Below are 23,091 nucleotides of genomic sequence, written 5' to 3'. Positions count from 1 at the left end.
GAAAACTTCTAAATTGCCTAATGCCAGGCTCTTGTTTTCCACTTATTTATTGTGTTTTAACCAATTTAATTCCAAGAAAGACTGAAAAGAAAAAATTCTGGGGAGAAATTGAAAGCAATGGTCTTGCTTTACCCCATCTCCTCTCACCTGTCATACAGTCTCTACCCTCTGAAAAGAAATCCTCCCATTAGTGTGACTTCCAGTTGAAGACAGAAGGGAAATAAGATGTTTTCACTAAAAAGCTGTCCATCGTGCTCTCAATTATTTGCTTTCTTTGGGGGGACTTCAATATGACATCTCAGAGAGCGGGGGCAAGAAAAAGCTGAAGGAAGAGTCAGCTGAAAAAATCACCAGGACTTGGTAGAGAATTCTCATGTGGGTGTGGGTGTGGGTGTGTGAAGGCAAAATAACCACCCAAACCTTGCCCCCAGAGTGTAGAAGAAACTTTTATGTATATATCCATGCACTCTGAAAAATCTTTAAGCACAAGTGTTCAGAAATGTCGCCCTATGTAACCTCAGCTAACTATCCACACACATGGATTCACTTCTGGAGTAAAGGCATTTCATTGCTCCTATAGCTTCTTTCCATTAAGAGCGATTAGATGGTGTCTATTCAAAGTTGCTGATCCATAGAGGAAATAAGAGCAGATAAAAGGAGATTTCAAGTGACCTCCTCATCCCTTTCACACCAACCTGAGCCCTAGAATAGCCAAGGATCAACTAACACAAAAGCCCTTTCCTTTTTCTTTTCAGCTTCAGAAGATTTCCTGCAAAGGGTTAACAATAAAACAGAACTATCCTCAAGTTTGCTAGATCATGCTTTCCGAATACTTTATTAACTCCTCCCATAGTTGGGCTAGGTTTATTATTCACCTCTGAAACAGGTAAATAAAATATACATAGCATAACAGAGGGCATTATTATTTACTGCCCCATGTGGTTTGTATCAGTGGTGTGTACTATGCTCATACTTTTTCATTTAAACTTTACCTACCCCTCCCTCACTGATGGAGGACACTGTAATAAACATATCTTTCCACTGACAATTTAGAAGGAATGTTAGCTTTATTATTTAGACCAAACTTCTAATAGGTAAATACCATTGTAATATGACCATAGTTACCAACAGATCTGCTGGCTTTGTGAGTCAACACTTTTTCACTAGTTTATTTTATAGGCCATTCAGAAAGTGACATTAAAGAATTAAACATTAATATGTTTAATCTGACTTGAATCAGTTACAACTCAGATCTACTCTGATGGGCTAATCCTGCAGTAAAGGAAATAGGTACCCTGACAGGTAACTATTAAGAGAAATTATTATATGGTTTAGCAGATTGTATTGTCAGGGAACTTTAACAAGCTTCCACGTCATTTCAAAATTCCAACTTTTCATCCAAGCACAACCCACTTTCCCCCAGGAAAAAGAACCACGCAGTTATCTTCACTCCAGCCCAGCATTTAAAATAAAGAAATACACTCTGCAGCATGAAAGTCTCCAGTTCTTTCCTTCTTTTGCATAAATGCATTTAGATAGCTAAGGCTTGATTTTTACAAAAAGTAAATATTTGGCCTTGGCTTCTCTAGTGTGCTAGGGATGATTGTCACTTTTCCTCCAATAAAAGGCTTGGATTTGCATCCAAAGGTCAGCAATTGCTCTCCTGCCATCCTCCCGTGGCTAGTCCCGGCCCTCTAACTGGAGGCCCAAGCAGAAAGGGGAACTGCTTCCCTTATCTCTCCTTCCAAAACACGTGCTTTAAATGACTGGTTCGTGATGGAAACTAAACCGTTTTCTAAGGTAAAGCACTTATCTCTGGGTGTTTTGACCCAAAGGTGACAAAGAAAAAATGCCTACTAGAAGGATAGTGAATATCCAAGCCTCCTGATCCATGGTTCGACTCCTGGGCAGGCTAAAAGCAGGCAGTCCAGCAGAAGTCCAGCTCCCGATTTGGCCTTTCCATCCTTGTTTTCATTTTAACAAAGGCAGAACTTTTTACAACCGGGCAGCCACAACGCAGACTGAGTTCAGTCTTGTGAGGAGGGATTTCTGACACAGGCAGGGGCCTTTGTTTGTTTGTTTGGGTTTTCATTTTGACTTCTTAATAATCATGAAACATTGGACAGGCATTCCTGTGCCTCTCTCTACCCTCTTCTTCAAAGTATCGTTCTAAAAACCATTTTAAATATATCTTCTTCAACTGTGTTCTTCCTGGGCTTAATCTCATGCCAAGGGAGACTAATTGATTCGGCACCTTTAAAACAAGCTCTTTGGGAAAGGTCTGCAGTAAGAGCAGAAGAACTGACCTTTCTCCCAGTGAGTGCTGGCATGTTCATCTCTCCAGATGGGTGTGATAAAACAGGGTTATTTCTGTTCTCTGGTCTCTCTAAACAGAAAAATATCACTTTTAACAATTTAAGGGGTAGGGGAAAGGTACAGGAGAAAACTTTCTACATATTTCTGGTCTTTTGTAGGGTCTCATCACCCTCGAACTAGATGTAGAAAATGTTCTCACAAGGCCACCTTTGTTTAGTGAGATTTACCAAAAAGCCAAAATGAATGGTCTGGTGAGTTTTGGAAGAGTAAAATACCAATATCAAAAAGGTCATAGGATTAATGAAGAATGATTCGGCCTTCCTGGAAAGAAAGATTTAGGGTAGGAGGATGTTAATCGACTAGAAAGTCTGCTTGGATCCAGATTCTGGGGCCAGGAATGCAAGTCAATGAAGTATATGCAGCCACCAATCTCTGCTTCTCTCCTTCTTCCCCAGGTCATAACTGTTTACTGGCTATCCAGCTAGGAGAGATCAAGTGTTGTGTGGAAGATCTCTTAAAAAGTAATTAAGGCTGAGCCACGATGCTAGCAAACCACAAAGGAAATTGTGAGTTTACAGCCCAAATCCTCCTTCCCAAGCAGAGGGGTAACTTCTCATCTCTTAGGGGAACAACACTGGAGATTGTGTGCACTGAATAGGCTTGTGGGGACCAGACTGTCAGAGGAAGCCTTCAGAAAGGAAGTTGGGGAGCCTAGAACCTGGTGAGCCTTTTCCCATACCTGGACGGGCCTCACCAGGAGAAGGAGACCTTGGAGAGGACCCAGTATATATGGCCACTGGGATGGCAGTCTCAAGTAGGGTATTGAGGCAAGGGCCACGGTTGGCCTAGGTCTGAGAGCCACGTGCACATGCTTAGACCTAGCAACCAAGGTGAAGGGCTGGGGTGAGAAAGGAAGGAAAGAGATCTGGAGAAGAGGAGTGAAATAAGGATGGATCCTGCAACTGTGTTTTTTTCTCCTGAAGCTGAGTGTGCCCAGACACTTGGGTGGACTATCAGTTGGGGGACATACATGTTCCCACAAAATACGATCATTTTTCTGTTCTACCCAACAACAACAGATATCTTATGTCCTGGTTGAGTGTGGGGTGCATAAGGCCCCAGGACCAGTGTGCCAAGTTGAACCAGTAACAAAGGACAGCCTCACAGAGAGAAAGCAGAGCTGCCCAAGGACCTGAGCTGACCCTCCGCCCCCGTCGCTCCATGGAAGCCATTTTGCTAGGGCTGAGGCTGTGAGCACAAGTGGAGGCACACCCACAGAGTGTGCAAACGCGGTAGGGAACACAAGGTCCGTAAGAACAGCGACCTGAGCTCCGCTTGCGCTAGAGGAGTCCCAGAGGAGGACAGCACTTTTCCTCGAAAAAAACTCAGTTTCTTCCTGCCTGCCCCCTCTTGAGACAGAAATGTAGCACACAGGACCGGCGGAGGGGCTATCTGTCCCCTGCTCCGAAAAGCCGAGAGTTTTCCACTGCTGTGGGCGCCACCACGAACAGCCCCCATCTTCGGGACTAGGGCTGGGTGCTGTATCCCTTCTTCCCTTTCTTCTGGAGGAGCGGGTGGCTTCGCCTGAAGCCCCGAGGGCCCCAACTGTCCCCACCCCCAGGGCCTCTTTCAAATTTGGAAGCTCAGGGTGCGGGCTAGCGGAAAGAGCCCACAGTGAGGGCGAATAGGTTCCGCCGCTCCCGGGAAGTCTTGGCTCATCCGCTCACCCTGCCTTCCCTCTTGCCTGCGTGGCCGGACCGAGGCCACCCTTGCCCGGCTGGCTGACTCTCTAGACCTTCTAGCCCCGGGGCGCGGCCCCCGGCGTCGACTACCCCCGCCCCCTGCGCCAGCCTTGCGCGCCCTCTGACGCAAACGCGCGCCCCTGCCCAGCTCAGAGGAAAGCGCTCTTGTAGGTTTTAATTGAGGCTCTTCCTTTCACACACACCCCCTCCGTCCCCACCCCTGGGGTTGACCCCTCCCCGCCCCAGCCCTCGTGCAGCGGCGCGAGGAGTATGCCTGGGCTGCGGGGCGGGAGATCTGATGCTCTGTCGCCGCCGCCGCCCCGGGTTCTCCACTGGGGAGAGCGGCTTGGTGTCCGTTTTAATCCGCTGACATTATCGCCCACATCAAAGAGGCAGCCATCGATCGCGTTACATTAGGGGATCCCGTTACACACGGCGCCCGCAGGTGGGCGGCAGGAGCCGAGCCCGTAAGGCTCTGGCCGGAGCGAGGCTAGGCGCGGGCAACAGGGCCAGCCCAGCCAGGCTCAGCAGCCGGTTCCACCGCGGTTCGGGCTCTGCACCAGCGGGACCGCGGCGCGCGTGTTAAACGCCCCCCCCCCCCGCCACAGGGCTGGAGGCCCGGCATCCGTCGCCCACTGGTTGGGGGGGCGGGGGTAGAGGGTAGAGGATGGGGGTGGGGAGACCTGTTTTGAATTTGGACTGACGCTTGGCTGACACGATCCTCAGCTCTAGGAGGGCGCGGTGGCCGCGGTCCCTGCCTCCGCGCTGTGGCGGGACAGAGGCCGGGTGAGGGTAGCTCCTGAGCAGGCCCCGCGGAAAGTTCTCCTCATCCCGCCCTGGTTGCCTGGACTCCGGCCGTGGCCTACAGAGGCCAAGAGAGCCAACCTCCCTACCTGTCCGCGCTGCCAGCCCCGAGTTCAAAAGAAACGATAATCATTACGTTACTTGCCTGGTGGGGAAGGACTTAGCCAAGTCTCGCTTCTGGTGCCCACGACTCACGGTCCAGGGTCCGAGGGTGGCTGGGCCCGCAGACCCGGCGTCCGGCGGGCCTCCGGTTCCCTGGCGCTCGCTTTCGCCTCCTCTTCCACTCGCTCCGTCTTTCTCCACGTTCTCTTTCCTTCTCCTTGTCTCCCTCTCTCTGCCTGCTTCCTCTGCCCTCGACTGCCTGCCTCTGTACTATATGGGGAGTAAAATTTAGAATTTATATATAGAAAGCTTGTTCTCTTTTTCCTTTCTCTTTTAAATCTTTTCTCCTCTTCCTTTCTCCCCCCCCCCTTTTTTTTGGTCTCTTAATCGTGTTCATTTCCCCCATTTTAATTGACCAGGAGACGTGAGAGCGTTTATTTGGGGAGGGGGCCGAGGGCAAGGAGCCCCTGCCTGCCCCAGTCGCCTCCTCTCCGTCGGCTGCGTACAATGGGCCGCCGCTTGCAGAGTGCATTGACTGTCTCTCCATTATTCGAGCTGGAGGGGCTGTGGGGCAGGCACGGAAAAGGCTTTATTCTGCTCTTTAAAATCGTCGCTAGTCACTAAGCGGTCGCTGACTCCCGACTTGTAGGCTGGAGAGACCGGGGAAGCGCAAAACGCACCCCAAACACGCAGCGCTTCCCAAACCCCTCCCTGGTGAAATTTAAAGTGAGAACGAGTATTAAAAAACAAACCCTACCTCTGTCAATACAGCGTGGCCATTTACACCCACCTTTACCTGAGGGCGTGTTGAGGATCGGGATGCTGGAGCTGAGACAAACTTTTACGCTCTCCCGAGTCGAGGGGCGGGCGGGCGAGCGGGGCTCCCACCCCCAGCGGCTGCCGCCGCAGCTTTGTCACTCCGCACAGCTCCGCGCCCGCCTGAGCCTGCCTAGGGAGCGATCTCAAAACGAGGGGGGTGCGAGTGTGCTATTGGAGAATATGTAACTAATAGAAGTATCATTTTCCCCAGTACGATCTTTCAAGGAAAAAAATCCATTGAAAGAATTTTCAAAGTGCTGTCTCCGTTTGGAGAAAAGGCGCAGGCTGCCTGCGGGGAGGGGAGGAGAGACCCGGCTGTGCGCCTCCCGGGCGCGGCTCCCGTCCGCTAGGTGGCAGCCGGAGCCAGCGATTCCTGCAGGCCCCGCGGCAGGACCGCTCCTCCTGCCCGCCCCTCCTCCCACGACCAATCGCCTTCGGGAATCGGGGTCTCTCGCTCGCTCTCATTCTCTCTCTCATTCTCTCTCTCTCTCTCCCAACCTCCCTTCCTCTCTCCCTCCCTCCCCATCTCCCTCTTTCTCCCCGTCTCTCCCTCTCTCAATCTCTTCCTCTTCTCCTTCTTTCTCTCTCTCCGTCCCTTTCCCTCTGCCTCCCTCCCTCCCTCCTTCTCTCCCGCTCTTCTCCCTCTCCCCTACCGCCCCCCCCACCCTCCTCTCCCCACTCCCCCCTCTCCACCTCTCCCCATCTCCCATTTTCCCTTGTCAGTCGCTCGCCCCTTTCCTCTTTTCCTGGGACTCCGACTTGACCGCACTAACTGCCCCCCCCCCATATGAGGACTTACTACTGTTTTATTAGTAATTATTTAAGCGTTGTTTGAAGTTTGGAACAGCCTGCGAATACCAAAGAGGAAAAAAGAAAGAAGGAAAAATCGGATTGATTGTAAAGTTTATTTTTAAAATCATCATGGGATGAATAGGAGCCGTTGATTCAGATTGATTTTGTGGCAATAGCTGCATATTTCAGGAGTGTGTTTTGTCATAATTAAACCTTTAAAAGCAATGTATACTTTGGGCCAAAATGGGGAGTCCTTACCTTATTTCTTAAAGGATATAAAAAGAGCAGAATCCACATTTGGATTATGCTTATATGTGAACGAAGAAAACAATTCAAACCCAGCATATTTCATGAATCATTAAAATCGTGAGAGTTTATTTCTCATTAAAATTTTTCCTAACATTTTCAACGACACTCTCTTCACGCTCATAAAACCTAATTTTAAAAACTTTTCAGAAGAAATCAAAATAATTTCCTTCTAATTCTCTTTCACCCATTACTAGGCATTCTCCCCCTCGCCATCCCTTCCCCCTCTAGTGTTCGTGTGCGTGTGTGTGTGTGTGTGTGTGTGACCATAGACGACCCATACTAATCAGGTCTCAGAGTAAATAGCAGCGCAGGGCGATCTCAATGTAAATTGCGCTTGTCAGAAGCACACCCCCCTCCCTCACTTTCCCTCCTCCTCCCCTCACCATCCCCGTCAGTAGGTAGCTAAGAGGGAGGGGGAAAAAAAAAGAAAGAAAGAAAAAGAGGAGGGGGGAGGGGCTCTCCAACCAATGGCGTGCTGGAGGCTTGGCTAACCTTAGACTCCCATTTTCTCTCCCCCCCGATTCAGGGCTCTGACCAGTCAGTCGCCTTTGATTATCAGTTGCCAGCAGCCCTTCTCTTGGCTCCTTGACACGAGCTCCATATAAGGCAGCGATCTCCATAGAAACGTGTCAGTTTCAATAGTAGTGTCAAAGTTCACTATATACAGACATTCGCGCAGATCCCCCTTTCGGAAACATTGCTCTGCGAGTCCTCCCGTTTAAACGCATTCAATTTTGGGGTCTCTCTCTCTCTCTCTCTCCTCTCTCTCTCTCTTCTCTGTCTCTCTCTTCTCCTCCGCCTCTCTCTCAGTCTCTCTCAATCTCTTTCTCTCTCTTCTCTTCCCTTCTCTCCTCTCTCCCTTTTCTTTTCTTACATATTCTATTAGTTGTTTCCCTTGTATTCCTCTTCTTTCTCTTTTTCTCCCTCCTCCTTGTCTTTTACTCCATTCCTGCAGAAGAGAGAGGGCTAAACTTAAAAAAAAAAAAAAAAAAAAGGAGGAGGAGGAGGAGGCACCCCCTTCGTATTCTTCTTATCGTTATTTTATACATATATGATTTTTTTTGGAGGGAGGGTGTTGGTTCCCGGCTGAAGAGCACTTATTTAAAATACTAAAAAAAGAACATTTTTGGGCGATCTCCAGGGTTTTTTTAACTAGCTCTGTGTGTTATAGCAGAAGAAGCAGAAGAAGGAGCAAGAAAGAGGAAAAGAAGAGGATTATTTATTCGACCTACTTTGGATGTCTCTCGCTTTTTTTTTATTGCAATTCTTTTTCTTCTGATTTTTATTTTTTCGATTTCGCTGTGATTTCGTCGCCGGCGTGAATTATCTCGTATTTTTCTCCCTCTCCGTCACCTCCCGAAAGAAGAAGGCAGCGAGAGCCCGGCGCCACCGGCACAACAAAAAGAGCAAAGTGTGTGATCCTCCTCGCCGGCTGCCTCCCTCTCTCCAGCGCTGCCTTCCTGAATGGCTGGCTGCGTCCAGCCCTGGACCTGGCCCCCCGACACCAACGCGCCCTGATCACCGCCGGCAGCCTCGCCCCGCGCCCTGCTCGGCTCACCGCGCTCCCCTCAATCCCGAGCCCAGCGAGGGCTCCCGCCGGGACAGCGGCGGCGGCGCGGGCGGCCCCGACCCGGGCTCGCGCTCCGGCTGCGGCCCCGACTCCAGCTCGGACTCCCGCCCGGGCCCCGGCTCCTCCAGCGGCGCTCGCCGCTGCAGCTGAGGCGGCGACTCCAGCGGCGCCTGCAGCCGCGACCTCCTCCTCCTCCTCCTCCTCCGCCTCCTCCGCCTCCGCCGCCGCCGCCGCCGCCCTCGCCGGCTTCCTCTATGTCGGCTCAGCCGGCGCGCAGCGTGTAGCCGGAGCGGCCGGCGGGCGGGCGGGCGCCCGGCGCGGGTGAGCGAGTGTGTGTGAGAGTGTGTGTGTGCGCGGGGGTGCGGGCGAGGCGGAGGGCGAGTGTGTGCGCGCGCCGTGGCCCATGCCCGCCGCCCCCGGCGCTGCGCCCCGCGCCGCTCCCGGCTGCCGCCTGTGCCATTTCTGATTTTGCAACTTGGGGAAGAAGAAAAAAGCGAGAGAAGGGAGCTTGCTCGGTGGGGGGGGGTGGGGAGGGGGGGGAAGGAGAGCGTGGCCCCCCCAGGATCGGAGAGCGGGGGGAGCGGGCGAGGGGAGCAGGGGTGTTGGGGGGGGAGCCAGAGAGCCTGGGGGGGCTGCAAAAAGAGAGAAAGAAAACAGCAGGAACCACAACAAAACGCCAGCAGGGCGGGCGGGCGCGCAGCAGCAGCGGGGCGGCCGAGGCAGTAGCAGCGGCAGCGGCGGCGGCGGCGGAGGCAGCGGCCGGTGCCCGGCTCGGGCTCGGCTCCCGCGACCCCGGGGCGCCCGGCGGGCCCCCCGCCCCCTCCCCCTCCCCCCTTCCCCTTCCCCTTCCCCTCCCAGCGCGCTCGCGCGCCCCGCGGCCCTCGGCGAGCAGCTCGGCTCCCCCCAGCGCTCCCCGGGCCCAAAGATATGGCAATGGTAGTTAGCAGCTGGCGAGATCCGCAGGACGACGTGGCCGGGGGCAACCCCGGCGGCCCCAACCCCGCAGCGCAAGCGGCCCGCGGCGGCGGCGGCGGCGGCGAGCAGCAGCAGCAGGCGGGCTCGGGTGCGCCGCACACGCCGCAGACCCCGGGCCAGCCCGGAGCGCCCGCCACCCCCGGCACGGCAGGGGACAAGGGCCAGGGCCCGCCCGGCTCGGGCCAGAGCCAGCAGCACATCGAGTGCGTGGTGTGCGGGGACAAGTCGAGCGGCAAGCACTACGGCCAATTCACCTGCGAGGGCTGCAAAAGTTTCTTCAAGAGGAGCGTCCGCAGGAACTTAACTTACACATGCCGTGCCAACAGGAACTGTCCCATCGACCAGCACCACCGCAACCAGTGCCAATACTGCCGCCTCAAGAAGTGCCTCAAAGTGGGCATGAGGCGGGAAGGTGAATATTTCTTCTCTGCTTCTTTCCCTGAGCTTCGCCCGCCTCCCCGACCCTCTTTCTTTCTCTCGCGGGGGTGGCTGCTGTATGGGGCTGGAGCTCCTGCGGTCCCGGCCCCGTCCCAGCTTCCCCTGTCCCCGCTGCCTTCCTCCCCCGGCGTCACCCCCCCTCCCCAACCAAGCTCGCTGCCGCTGCCTCCCCCTCCCGGCCTGCGCTCCTCTCCCTGGCTCCTCCACCCCTCCTGCTGCCTGCTCAGGATTGTGTCCCTGGGATCGTGAGCTGTGGCTTAAAATCCCTTACTTCCTCTGTCTTGGATGTGCTCGGTGTGTGTGTCTTTCCCGCGTGTGCGTGAGGATGCTTGGGGGCTGTGCTGGCATGAACTTGGGGAGGGGTGCTGATTTCCCCCCAGAAAACTCTTCTGTGTTTTTCATTCCACTTTCCCCTCCACCTCTTCATACCCTTTATTTAAAATTGGGGAGGGCTGGGGACTGGAGTACCCTGAACCATAGATTCATTGCTGCATCATCCTTTTGGAAGCTTAGCTTGGAAAAAGAGGAGTGAGATTTATTGCACTTGTAGGTCTAATTAGGGGGGAAGGGGGGCTTCTGGCCTGTTCACTGGTTCCCTCTCCTCTTCACCGAGCTGGGGCCGCCTCCTCCAGAGCTGTGGCCTTGTTTTCACCCCTCTACTTTGAAAGGAAAGTTTGTGACTGAACCGTCCTTTCATAGTTGTGTCATTTTTTTAAAAGCATGATACTCGTTTTATTTCTTCATCAAACTCCACCCTCTGCTTAAATACTGCATACAAATTACAATTTACAACGGCATTTACCGATCCTTCTGATTTGGCTATAATGCATAGACTGCAGCTGGCATGAGCTTCCACTTCATTTAATCCCTGTGTTGTATGGGTTTGGTTTCTTTTAACACAACTTTTGATGTTGTATTTAGATATGCTTCATGTTCATGTGGCAAGAAATGCAGCACTTTTCTTATAAATATATTTAGCCGTTTATAGTTAAAGTTTATCTCCTGACAATCATTAAAGATGTCTTATAGTCAAATTAGCGAACCAGTCAATTTTGCAGAATGCAGATTGCTCCTTCTTGTAATTGACTTTAAAATTATATTTTATATGCCACAAGAAAAGAAATTGAATTCCTTCAGATCTCAAGGAGCAGGCAAATATGACGACTTCATTTCTAGCTCCAGGGAGATTTTTGTAGGCATCTGAAAAAAAAAACTGAATTGTGCTCTCATTTAATTGAAAAATAACTGCCAAGTTCAAAACTATAATTAGAAAAAAAAGTATTCTAGCTGTTATGTTTCAAGAGCTTAAATTGCATTGGGACTTGCATTAAAATTAGAATCAAAGCAAATTTAAGAAAATAGTGCACAACCTGAAATAAGACAGCTATGTGTACATGGACATATCTATATTAATTTGTTGGGGGGAGAGTTCAGTAGCCCTAACTTTTCCTAAAGTTGTCTTTGTTTACATGGCAATTTAAAACGCTGGCACTGTTGAAGTAAAACATACACATTAAAAAAAAAAAAAAAACTTTGGTCAGCTTTAAGAACTCAAAGCATGCTTACGTTTTGCATTCAGATGGTTAATGAATCCAGTGTTTTTGCAGTTGCAAGCTCGTGCATTCACTGGGTAAAAGCTGGCTGCAGGTTGCAGTGGCACCTCACAGGACAGACATTAATTATATTTCCCACTTTTTTCAATAATGTTTGGCTACTGTAAGTTCTACTTTTTCTTGAAATTTTTCAATTTTCTGTTGCTTTTAACAGTGAACTTTGTGTGGGGCGAAGGGGAGGAGGGGGCAGGGGAGGGGTGCAGGATACTTGTTTTCTATTCAAAAGTTGTAAATGGTTATGTAACTTGTATCTATTTTAAGGATAATTCTATAGCATTTTGAGAGAATATGGAAACATTTTGAGCAAAACACTGCTTGCTTGCAAATGAAGAGGCGCTAGGCGTTTGCCTAGAACCACAACCTTCCTCTGGTTTCGCCTGTTCTTTTTTGTTTGTTTTTGTTTTACTCTGATTTGTTTCCTTCTGAAGGGGTGAGTGGGATTTCATTAACCGGTGTGTTACACCTTGGTGGTGGAGGGGTTGGGTGGCACTTTCTTGGCCACGCCGGGCTGGGGGCCCTGAGATCAGGCCTAGTTCTGGCAGGGCTAGGGTGGCCAGGGGCGCAGGCGATGGCTGGGCATATTGAGCCGCGGAGCTGGAGGCCCTCACCCATGATTTTCTCCCGGTGTGGGCTGTGAGTGAGAGCGAGCGCGAGAGAAGATGCGCCGGGCGCGTGTGGCTGTAGGAAGAGCCTCCGCATTGTGTCGGGTGCGCTGCGGCGCGCCGATGTTCGCAAGCCCCCTGGATGCACATTGCCTCTTTTCTCTCTTTCTTTTTGTCAGCGGTTCAGCGAGGAAGAATGCCTCCAACCCAACCCAATCCAGGCCAGTACGCACTCACCAACGGGGACCCCCTCAACGGCCACTGCTACCTGTCCGGCTACATCTCGCTGCTGCTGCGCGCGGAACCCTACCCCACGTCGCGCTACGGCAGCCAATGCATGCAGCCCAACAACATCATGGGCATCGAGAACATCTGCGAGCTGGCCGCGCGCCTGCTCTTCAGCGCCGTCGAGTGGGCCCGAAACATCCCCTTCTTCCCGGATCTGCAGATCACCGACCAAGTGTCCCTGCTGCGCCTCACCTGGAGCGAGCTGTTCGTGCTCAACGCGGCCCAGTGCTCCATGCCGCTGCACGTGGCGCCGCTGCTGGCCGCCGCCGGCCTGCACGCCTCGCCCATGTCCGCCGACCGCGTCGTGGCCTTCATGGACCACATTCGCATCTTCCAGGAGCAGGTGGAGAAGCTCAAGGCGCTGCACGTCGACTCGGCCGAGTACAGCTGCCTCAAAGCCATCGTGCTGTTCACGTCAGGTGAGGCTGTGGTCGCCGGGAGGGCAGGCCGCGCGGGGGACGACAGCAGGCCGCGCTCCGCCCGGCCCGGCCTCCTACGCCGCGTCGCCGCGCGGGCCCCGCCGGCCCGAGCCCGACCTTCGGCCTGGCCGGGACTTGCGGCCCCAGCGCCCGGACGCGGCCCGCGGCGCCGCTGCCATCTTGGGAGCGCGGCGGTGCGGGAGCCGAGGCGGTTGCGAGGCGGGCGGCAGGCGGCCCGGCCTGGGGGCCCGGACCCCCACGCGGGGCTGCGGCGGCGGCGGGTGCGCGTCTTGTGTGTGTGCAGGGGTTGGGGGGGGCGTGGGGACGGTCTGGCTGCGCGTGTGTGCGGTGTGCATGTGTGTGCGTGTGGTGTGCGCCAGCGTTTAGTGTTTCTGGGGGAGGAGAGGGAAGGAAGAGAACGTGGGAATGTGGCTTTCTCCTCTGTGTGGCACGCTCCCTGGATGTGTTTCCCGACACAGAGAGACACACACAGAGGTGGAAAGAGGAGAATCCGCGCAAATAAATCATAAATAATCCCGCTTTATTGCTGCCTGATTTTCCCTTATCGGAAACCATTCATGTTTGCAGTTGCTGAGGTTATTGAGGGTCGTAAAAAACGGATTCAATCTAAACAAGAAAGATAAAAAACAAAAGGAATACTGTAGAACCCGCAAGTATGGGAGGATTCCCGCCCCAGAGATAAATCTCCTAACCATGCAAAACACACAAACATTGGAAATTTAACAGAGTGCCTTAAAAATATCAAATTAAATGTAGGTGGTGGTAACATGCATGTTAACAATTTCTCTTATGATAGATGGTTCAAATTAACTTCCAGGAAAGTGCATTAACGTTGCCTTTGAAGGCTCTAGTCAGAGCCTCTGAGAACAGTGCCCGCTTTTTATTATTGTAACCTGCAAGAGGGAAACATATAAACACCCGGGACAGCAGGTAATGGGGGGAAATATAAACAAAGCCAGAAAGGAGGCTGGTGGGGGAACAGAGCTGCTCAGATTGGGTCCCGGGGCCTTGCCCACTGTGAGTAGGGTTAGCTGCAGTTTTACTCCCATTATTGGCACTATTGTTTTTAATTCCTCCATTCAGAGAACAAATAAACCATCCTAATAAATCTATCCTAGAGCCAGGACCTCCAAAGGCCAAATTAAAACCATTCCCGAGCAGAGATGGCAAAACCCTTTTCCCAAGGCCTTGTTGAACAGTAAGCAATGGTATAATCTATCAATATTTCCTGGCTTTCATGCGTGAAGAATCGTATTTACATTGTATTAAAATGACTCTTAAATTTGCACAATATTGTAATGTAGCAAATGTAGTATTAATATCGATCTGAACAGCAGATAATTTATTTAGACAAGAGCATCTCATTTGTATGCAGGGTGGCCAGAGCCGTGGACTTGGACTGCCCCCCTTTTACTTTCAGTGCAAATGCAGGTCTGCTAGTGGGAGAGGGAGTTATTCTTTGCAAGAGGATAAAGTGCAAACCTTAAAACAAATGGAAGATTTATTGAATAGCCTCCTCAGTGTTTGAATGCATTTTATCTTAATAAGTCTTCTTGATGGAAACGTGTTTTTCAAAAGTGACAAAGAGCCTGGGAAGCAGCGACCGGGCTGCTTTCGCTCTGGCAGGCCTGGGGCCTGGCTGGCTCTCGACTACCCGGCTCTTTAGCCAAATTAATCAGGAAGCAAGCCAGTGTCGGGGAAGCTGGGGTTTTAAAATCTCATCCAGTGAGGTGTCTTGAAGCAGAAATGTGACTTGGAGCTGGACAGAGGTCTTCTCAGGAAAGGTCTTTCCTCCCTTTTCCGTGTCCCCTACTTAGGTTCTTTGAACTCCCTTGACTTTTCTGATCTCCTGCCCTTTCCCAGACAGAGGCGTGGGCTGTGCTGGCTGCAGGGAAGATGGTGGAATTATTCATGCTTTTCTTTCAACTTTCCATCCTAAAACATCCCCGTGAAAAGTGTTCCTTTTTAAAAAGTTTTCCCGAAGAAGTTTCCCAACTGCGTCTTCAAGGTGCAGAGGAGGCTGAGAAGTGAACAATAATATTATTTTGTTAGAAAATTGCAAACAGAATATCTGAAAATGGAAATGGAGCTGTCAGTAGTAATTCACCCCCCTTCTCCATACAACACATTTCCACTTTTGACTAAACTTGTTTTGATTGCTAGCCAGAAGGGAATTCATGGGAAGCCTTCTCAAAGTCATCCAACTTTTAAGCAAACTTTGAATGATGGAAAAGACAGTTTTAGACATATTGTCCAACGAGGTTTGCTCCGGCTAAGTATTTGAAGCTGGCACGGGGGTTCCCTGTGGTGGTTTTCACATTTGGCCTCCGGATGGTATGCTTAATCCTTAAAATTCTGGAAAGCATCCAAGGACTAGGTCATGACCTGAACTTACTTTTTTAAAAAATTCATTAATTCATACACCTAAATATTCCCTCAAATAAATGGGGCCTCCTCTGAAAGGAGCCATCTAGTTAACATAAATACAATAAATCCATTTTCAGCACAATAATAACTTTGATTTCTAGTTATGGCAGCTGATTACATCTATATTTCCTGAACACTAAACTCTTTTGAATGCACACCATGAAATACATTCTCTGCACTACAAAGGCTAAGCCGGGAGGGCCTGAGCAGTAATGGTTATTTATTTACATAATTTCTTTTCCATATACTATAGAAGAAATATTGAAGTTTCCCGCATTGACACTACCACATAAAAAGTGAGGCATGGATTCTGTATATTCTCCCTCCTTTTCTGCTCTCAGGTATATCTCACGGAATGTAAATATGTACTTCATTACACCCCCTGCTCACCTCGCTTTGCTGCCACAGCCACCCAATCGATCTGAGAGCTCATACTCTCTGTCCATAGTTGGGGGACTCCTGTTGCAGGAATATCCAGAGTGGGGATGAATATTTAGAGTGGGAATCCAGACCTGAAGTGGGACTCCTGCTGGAGGGAGGCCACAGAGCTGTCCGGCTGGCACCTGGCAGCCAGGCCCCCGCTACAGGCATTCTGCCTTCAAAGGAGGAAAGAAATCCAAGCAGCCAGCCCAGGGCCCAGGCAAGCCGTTCCCGAGCTTCTCTCCCTTGGACTGGCCTAGCTGGGAGAAGGGTAGTGTCGTTGTACTCTGGGGGCCCTAATTGTGCATATCAGATAAATATTTTACAGACCTGAGGGGATGCCATATGGGTCTTTAAAAAAATCTGCTGGGGTATCAGTGGGTCCTTTTCATACTACATTGTCTGAGGCTGAAAGGGATCCTGTGGCATAATGGGCAGATAATGCATGTAAAGCAAGATATATGTAAATATGAGTGTGCGTGGCGGCCATTCAGCAGGGCCAGGTTAGAAAGTAAGGCCAAGGGCAGACCTCAGCCCTCCCCCCCCACCCCCCACCCCACCCCCCCACCCCCGCCCAGTAGTGGAGCCCTAAAGTGCCCCTGCCTCGCCCTGCTAGCCATAAAATCTCACTGGCTTCCCAGGTCAGGCCAGTGTGGATGCACCCGGGTGGCTGGCAGGAGTAATTAGACATCTGAGAGGAACGCATTCTGGATCCAGGGTCAAAGGAGACCCCCCCTTAGAAGTCCTTGAATTAGCACTAGTTTTATTTGTATTTTTGCTCAAGGCCATTGCCTTGTAGATGAAGGTGTTAGAGTGCTTTGTAAATCCCAGATCTTGAAATACAAAGACATAAAGCTCAGAAACTCAGCAGACATGGGTTTCACTTTGAATCATTTGGTAGGACTTCTTGGGGTCACACTTGCCCACTCACAATTATATAATGTCCTTTCGGGGGCATCGCCATGCATGAATTTCTCCCCAGATCTATATATTAGCAAACTCTGCCTTTGATCTCTAGTCAACCTCCTGACTGGCTAAGGGCTCCTCTGTGATCTTTCTGTTTTTAAATATTTATTATTAATACAAGAAATAACACGGGTGTTTGAACTAAGAGAGGAAGCTTTCACTTCATTCTTCTGATTCCTCCTTCTCTTACATTTCTTTGCCTTTAGTTAGTTTATATAGTATAAACTACTGTCTCGAAATATTTTTAGGAGACCATGAAGAGCCTTGGTTGATATGAGATAAACACACAGATTTTAAGATGCTGTCATTGTGTGTAAGTGCCTTTTTCCCCCTTGGTCCTCTGACAGGAAGTCTATCTCCCTAATTCCCCCCCTCAACTCCCCACCTCCCAGTTTGGAAGCAGCAACAGCAGGTGCCTCCAGCCCAGCTTTGTGTCTGATCGTTGAAGATGTCTCCTTTCCACAGCCTGGAGTAACTGAGCCATATTCCTTCTGATTATTATACAGCTTACAGAGATGTGACCAATTTTCAATTACTTGATCTAAAGCACAGATAGAAGTATACACCCTCACCAAGGCTTGCTACAGAGTTCTTGGTCGCATAGATAGCGGATCTTGAATGCTGTATTGCTAAAGCATGGGCTCGATCTGAGTCCACGCACTGCCAGCCCATGATTCCTTACCACTCCCAGGTGTTTATTCACTAGACAGTCTAGATTCTCCTCGAGGATTTTGGTTGGGATCATTTGGGTTTGAGAGGGAGGACTCCAAGAAGCCTGTAAAAACTGCCCCCAAGCTACGTATTTCTTCAGGGCTTCTGAACACCCCAAAATCAGGGGCAAAAGGGGCAAAAGTCCTCCCTTTAATGAGCACAGCAGAACGATGCTCCCCTCCAGGCGGAGGACAGGTTGCTCCGCACGGCAAACATGGCTCCAACATCGTACATTATTTAATCCAAAGGTGAAAGAGGAAAAAACAAAGGGACTGGAGAGGTTGCTGCCTCTGCCCGTGTGTGCTTCCCTCTCCAGCTCCCCTAGGCTTGGTGGGTGTGTGATTTATTTTTATTGGTGTTGGGGACAGAGAGGAGGGAATGGTGAAGAAGGAATGGGAAGGTATGGGGAGGAGGATTTTTTTCCCTTTTCCCTTCGATTTCCTTTCCTCCCTCTTACTAACTTAAAAACATTTCTGAGGGCTTGTTTGTGCCTTTGCTGCTCACTAACCTGTGTGTCTCCTTCCCTCTTCTGCCCTTCTTGTGGCCGCACGGGCAGATGCCTGTGGCCTGTCAGACGCCGCCCACATCGAAAGCCTGCAGGAGAAGTCTCAGTGCGCACTGGAGGAGTACGTGCGGAGCCAGTACCCTAACCAGCCCAGCCGCTTCGGCAAACTCCTACTGCGACTGCCCTCCCTGCGCACCGTGTCCTCCTCGGTCATCGAGCAGCTCTTCTTCGTCCGTTTGGTAGGTAAAACCCCCATCGAAACTCTCATCCGGGATATGTTACTGTCTGGGAGCAGCTTCAACTGGCCTTACATGTCCATCCAGTGCTCCTAGACCTTGGGCGCTCCCCACCTGCCCCCGCCCCCCTAGAGACTCACTGGACCGGCGGGGGCCATGGACTCCAAAGCTGCGGGGACATCAGGCGGCTGTTGCAGGGTGCAGCCAGGCAGGGGGGAGGTGGGCCGGGCCGACAGGAGCAGCCCACCCTGCAGAAATGCAACCCGAGCTGCAAACCAGGAGAAAAAGAGACTCTCTTTAGGATCAGATCTGTGAACATGTTGGAAAGGAAAGAAAAGGACCTTGTGTCTGGTGAGAAAAGGAAAAAAAAAAAATTGGAAGAGAGGACCATGAGAATTTTAATAAAACAGAAGGAGACTAATGGACCTTCCAGGATTTATTGTGGACGGATGTGGATATATTCTGTACAGAAAACAACACATGGAAGTGGACTGAATTCTATGTAGAAACACACACACACACGCCCCAAACATTGTTATTCATTTTGTAAAATACTAGTCTTTATTTTCATTTTTTTGTAAAATTTAAACATCGTATGCACATAAAAAAGGAAACAAGAATTAGGGGAAAATAACATTTTCCAAATAATTATAAAAAAATTGTCCTGTGTCTATGTATCTATATCTGTTTTGTATTTTTTTCTGGTTCCAAACCAGATTTCCTGTGATTCTATACTAATAATTTTTGATATAACCCTTTGCTTCTTATAATGAGTGCGATATATGTTGTCGAGGCTGTTCTTCAAGAATTAAAATTGAAGTGAAAATTTAAACAAAAAATAAAAGAATTTAGCAAAACCCACGTGTCTGGTTACTTGACAGATGTCATAAGTGCAAGAGAACCCGCCAATTAATTTCCACTCCAATTATTATTAGAATGGGGAGGTGAAGGTGGAAACTTTTAAGGTCCATTATTAAGCGGTCTAGGTTTATTTCCTAAAACCAAGCCACTGCCTTGGTTTTGTAAATGCGGAGGGTCAGGCTCTGTGTGGGCTGGGGTGGGCAGGGAGAGGGCAGGGCATCTTGGGCGTTCTCAGCAGCTCTTATGAGCTTGTGGGTGGTTGGTGCCCTGCACGGACATAAGCAGGGACTGGGGTAGGCTTGGTTGCAAGTGGGGCTGGGGCTGGGGACCACCTGCTTCATTGACTGCAGGTGGGAACTTGCCAGAGAGGCGTGGAGAGCTGATGTGGGGGTTGAGGGCAGGGGAGGGCTGCTCGGAAACCTCTTGTGCCTGTAACTGGACTTTAGACCTCTTCCCCTCCTCTGGGAGAGAGTTAGGACCTCAACGCTGTCAAACCTACTTTTACTCCCCCTTATGGTCCACTGCAGAGTTGGCTAGGGTTTACTCTTCCCTCCTGACCCTGTGACAGGGGTTCCCTGGAGGGCTCTGGAGCTCAGCTGGGTGAAGGGAACCCACCCCCCAACCCCACCCCGCCCCCATGGCACTTTTGGGCGTGGAACCGGAACTTGGGAGTAGGTGAGCAAGGCTAGAGCAGGTTCTTTCCAGGAGCAGTGTTTGGGTTCTCGTGGCCCTTCCAGGGCAGAAACCTGCCGCTGAGGCCTCACTTTGGGTGTGCGTAGGGGGCTGCTCTCTGTTACAGCTTTTGGAGCATGAATGTTTTATAGGATTCTAGTCAGCACTGTGAGAACATATACTACCAAGGGAGCTTTTTCCTAACGTATTAATAAAGCCAGATCTTTTGAAATAACACCTCTTACCACCTCCCCCACCCCTCATCCCCAAACAGGCCTTGGATGAGGTAAGAGCTTCACTTTCAGAAGTCATTGACAAAGTTTTGCTTTCATTTGCTGTCTGGAAATCTCCAGGTTTCCCCACTCCTTTAAAAACGTATTAACAAGCTCCAAGCCGCCTCAGGTTTTAACATTTTAGGTGCAGTGCACTGGGGGGGGGGGCAATGCCACGCTCTCTGTGGAGAAACCCCCGCAGATCCATCTGCCACCGGCCTGAGCCTTAGGGAGGCAGGGCGGGTACAGTGCGTGGGGCACTGAGTGGACTTCCTGCCTTCACCTGGGTCCCATCCCGCCCTGGACCTCACCCTTTCCACCACACCCAGGGGCAATGTCTTTGGGCCTAGGCTGACTTCCTTGTAAAGTGAGCGCCCAAGGCCCGAAGGGCGAGGGAAGAGTTCATATTTAACTCCCGACCACCTCCCAGAAAGTCTTAGAGAGCCTTCTAGGGCTGCTGGATCAGGGAATGTGGGGTTTGGGGTGGGGTAGGCTACAGCCGGGCGCTGAGGGGGAGGGGAGAAGAGCTGCCTCCAAGTGCTCACCGATCTTTGCTGTCTTTCTTGAAATGAGATGTAAATATATTCATTACAGTGTGATCCCTCTGATGAAAATAGATAAACATTTTTGTAGGTCGGAAACGTATTTTTCAATTAATTTTAATATGGAGGCCCAAGCACAAGGTGCCCAGTGTGGGGACACTTCCAGAAGCCAAGGCCTGGGATGTACGAGGCACTTGCTCCTGGATCCGGAGGTGACAGTGGTTATTTGTCTCTTGCGGGACTGGGCTGGAGGCATTGCCCAAGGCCTGAGGAATCCTGCGACCTTTCTAAGCCTGGGCCTAAGCCCGGAGCCGACCAGCACAACGTAGGGAGAAGAGCAGGCCTTCCTTCTGTATGGCTTCACAGACTCCCTTGTAGGCTCCATGAGAGAACCAGGAGGCCCTGGAGCTGAGCGGAACAGAGAGGGAAAAAGGGGTTTTCTCCCATCCTCAGCAGACCTGGCTGGGGGCTGCAGGCACTGGGTTTTCCCTGTGCTGTGTCCTTGGTAGCATTACATTCACTTGTCTTCAGAGGTCTCTGTGAGTCTCAAGCAGAGGGACAGAGGCTCCCCCAGAGACTCAGTGGCTCTGTGGGTGCTCCCGCAGGGCGAGACAGGCTGCCTGAGTTTGGTGGCTCTTCCCTCTCAGAGCGCGAGGTCGGACCCACAAATCTGCTCACGCTATCAGAAGCTTTCCAAGCTGAGACTGCAGTATGTAAGCCACGGGTTAAGCCTTACATCAGCCCGGAAGGGCCCCCTCTGCTCCCTGAGCATTCTCAAGGCTCCCTGGCTGGCCCGACCAGTGTCCTCGGCCCAGGAGCTAAGGGCCGCAGCTGTCCCATAGCCTCCTTGCCGTGCAGAAGGGCAGCCCCAGTAGTGGCCAGGCTGCCCCCGCTCAGTGCCCTGCCTCCCCTCGGACCCTGGAAGCCATTGGACAGAAGGCAACACGGAGCGGGTGGAAGTCTCCTCTGCCTGGGTGGCCGCCCAGGGGCCCCTGAGCAATGAGCCCACTTTAGAGCCAAGCACCAGGGGGAGCCGTGGAACTCCGGTGTGAGGCTGCGGCCAGATGTGGGCTCCACGGTCACCTTAGGGCGTGCAGCCCTGCCTTGGCCTGCAGAGGCATAGCAGCCCTAAGGAGTTAGGAGAACAGGATAGGGCTAACTGGGTGGGATAGAACTGACAGGTCCCCAAGGCAGGAGGAAATACACCATAACTGTTGGAGAGTGGTCCACACAAGGTGACTTCCCTCTCAAAATTACCTGTGACATATGAAAGTCAATGCTCCCCTTTCTAACCCAAACACTTGCTGGGCGACAGAACTTTAAGCGCTTTGAAGTCAGTTTAAACTACTTTAGCCACAAGCTTTTCTGAAAACATCAAAAAAGCCATCTTAGGACGTGCTCTCCTCTGGGAATTTCTAGGGCACGACTGCGCCTCATCCGCAGCCTGGGGACAAAGAGTGGCCTGAGGGAGTTAAAATGTGGCCTCTGCCCCCACACACACACCCCAAACTGCGACCAGGCCTGGGGGAAGCCCGGGGTGCTGGGGATGGGCGTGCCTCCACGCGCCCCGAACAGCCTTGGGCTTCCGGGACTCTGCCCCTGACGCTGGTTCAGGCTCCCCTTCTCTCGGCAGCCGCCAAGGGTCTGGGTGAGCTTGGGGGGGGGGCCATCGCCCAGCCTGGAGGTCGGGGACACTAGGGATATAGAGCCTCCTTCCATCCAAGCCCACCTGAGCTCCTCTGCTTAGAGAGTGCAAAAAGTTTATTTCTAAAAAATTCTCTTCCCCAGCTTATAGGCAGTCCTTTTATCTCCTGTAGTGCGGGAATCACCTCCCATAAACTGCTGGATTCTCCAGAACAAATCACCTGAATGTCTCTGCAGATGGAAAACCATGAAGGAGAGTGGGGAGGGTAGGCAGGGAGACACAAGTGGAAACTAATAAAACTCTTGTTAGAGGGCCTGCTCGGGATCCGCGGCGTCACCGGGCCTTTTACTTGGAAAGCCAAAGAGTTGTATTCCTAAATGAGTTAAAGACCCATTTACCTCTGTCGTGTTCTATTCATCAGGCCACAAGTTGAGAGTTCCTAACATGAAACTATTTGTTTGCTTACACAACCAGCTGGGCGCAATTTCACGTCTGAGATATCTATCTGAAAGCGCCTCTCATTTATTATCTCTCCTTGTCAGCGAATCCATTTTCCAGCTCCCCCTCCCCCCACTTTGGGGTTTATTTATTTATTTTTGGTGGGACTTCTTTGCCTGGGAGGACCTGGGTCTAGAATGCTCCCCAGGGAGCAGCCGGTCCCTGCGGGGGTTTCTGCGGTGCGCGGGGCACAGGGACCAGGGGGCAGCAGAAGCGCGCTCGCGCCAACCGCTGACCCCCCGCGGGCGGGCGGAAAGGGCCAGGGCGAGGGGTGCTCAGCGGGTGGGCCTGGCGGGACACTGCGAAGCTGCCTTTCTCTCTGGATGTCCTCCCTGCTAGCTCTCCCAGAGTAAGCCGCAACCACCTGTGCGAGGAAGGGGTGGGAGGAGGCCCGGGAGGGGAGTCCAGGAGCCTCTCTCCCAGATGGGGGCCCGAGATACGGATTTGAGAGATGCTTTTACAAAGCTCACCTAATCCCATGGGGCCAATTTCTTCTCCCAGGCTGGGCCGGAGCGCGGAGTGAGTA

The 23,091-nt window shown here is 51.5% G+C and overlaps 1 protein-coding gene across 1 annotated transcript; it reads left to right on the top strand.

Annotated features, from left to right (window-relative positions):
* The first annotated feature begins 9,336 nt into the window (after positions 1-9,336).
* On the top strand, positions 9,337-18,904 carry NR2F1 (nuclear receptor subfamily 2 group F member 1). The gene is made up of 3 exons (XM_080804551.1): positions 9,337-9,841; positions 12,262-12,789; positions 17,891-18,904. The coding sequence occupies exons 1-3, from the start codon at positions 9,382-9,384 to the stop codon at positions 18,169-18,171; spliced, it is 1,269 nt and encodes a 422-aa protein (XP_080660677.1). The 5' UTR covers positions 9,337-9,381; the 3' UTR covers positions 18,172-18,904.
* The last annotated feature ends 4,187 nt before the right edge of the window (positions 18,905-23,091 follow it).

Source organism: Martes martes (assembly GCF_963455335.1).
Source record: "Martes martes genome assembly, chromosome: 5".
NCBI lineage: Eukaryota > Metazoa > Chordata > Mammalia > Carnivora > Mustelidae > Martes > Martes martes.
The sequence above is the reverse complement of the archived record's forward strand: the minus strand, read 5'-3'. Positions and strand labels throughout refer to the sequence as shown.

What these genes read in the sequence shown, in the direction of transcription:
- NR2F1 (XM_080804551.1), top strand. Translation starts at nt 9,382, where the DNA reads ATGGCAATGGTAGTTAGCAGCTGGCGAGATCCGCAGGACGACGTGGCC. An exon ending in AGTGGGCATGAGGCGGGAAG is followed by an intron (nt 9,842 to 12,261) that starts GTGAATATTTCT and finishes TCTTTTTGTCAG; the next exon opens with CGGTTCAGCGAGGAAGAATG. An exon ending in CATCGTGCTGTTCACGTCAG is followed by an intron (nt 12,790 to 17,890) that starts GTGAGGCTGTGG and finishes CCGCACGGGCAG; the next exon opens with ATGCCTGTGGCCTGTCAGAC.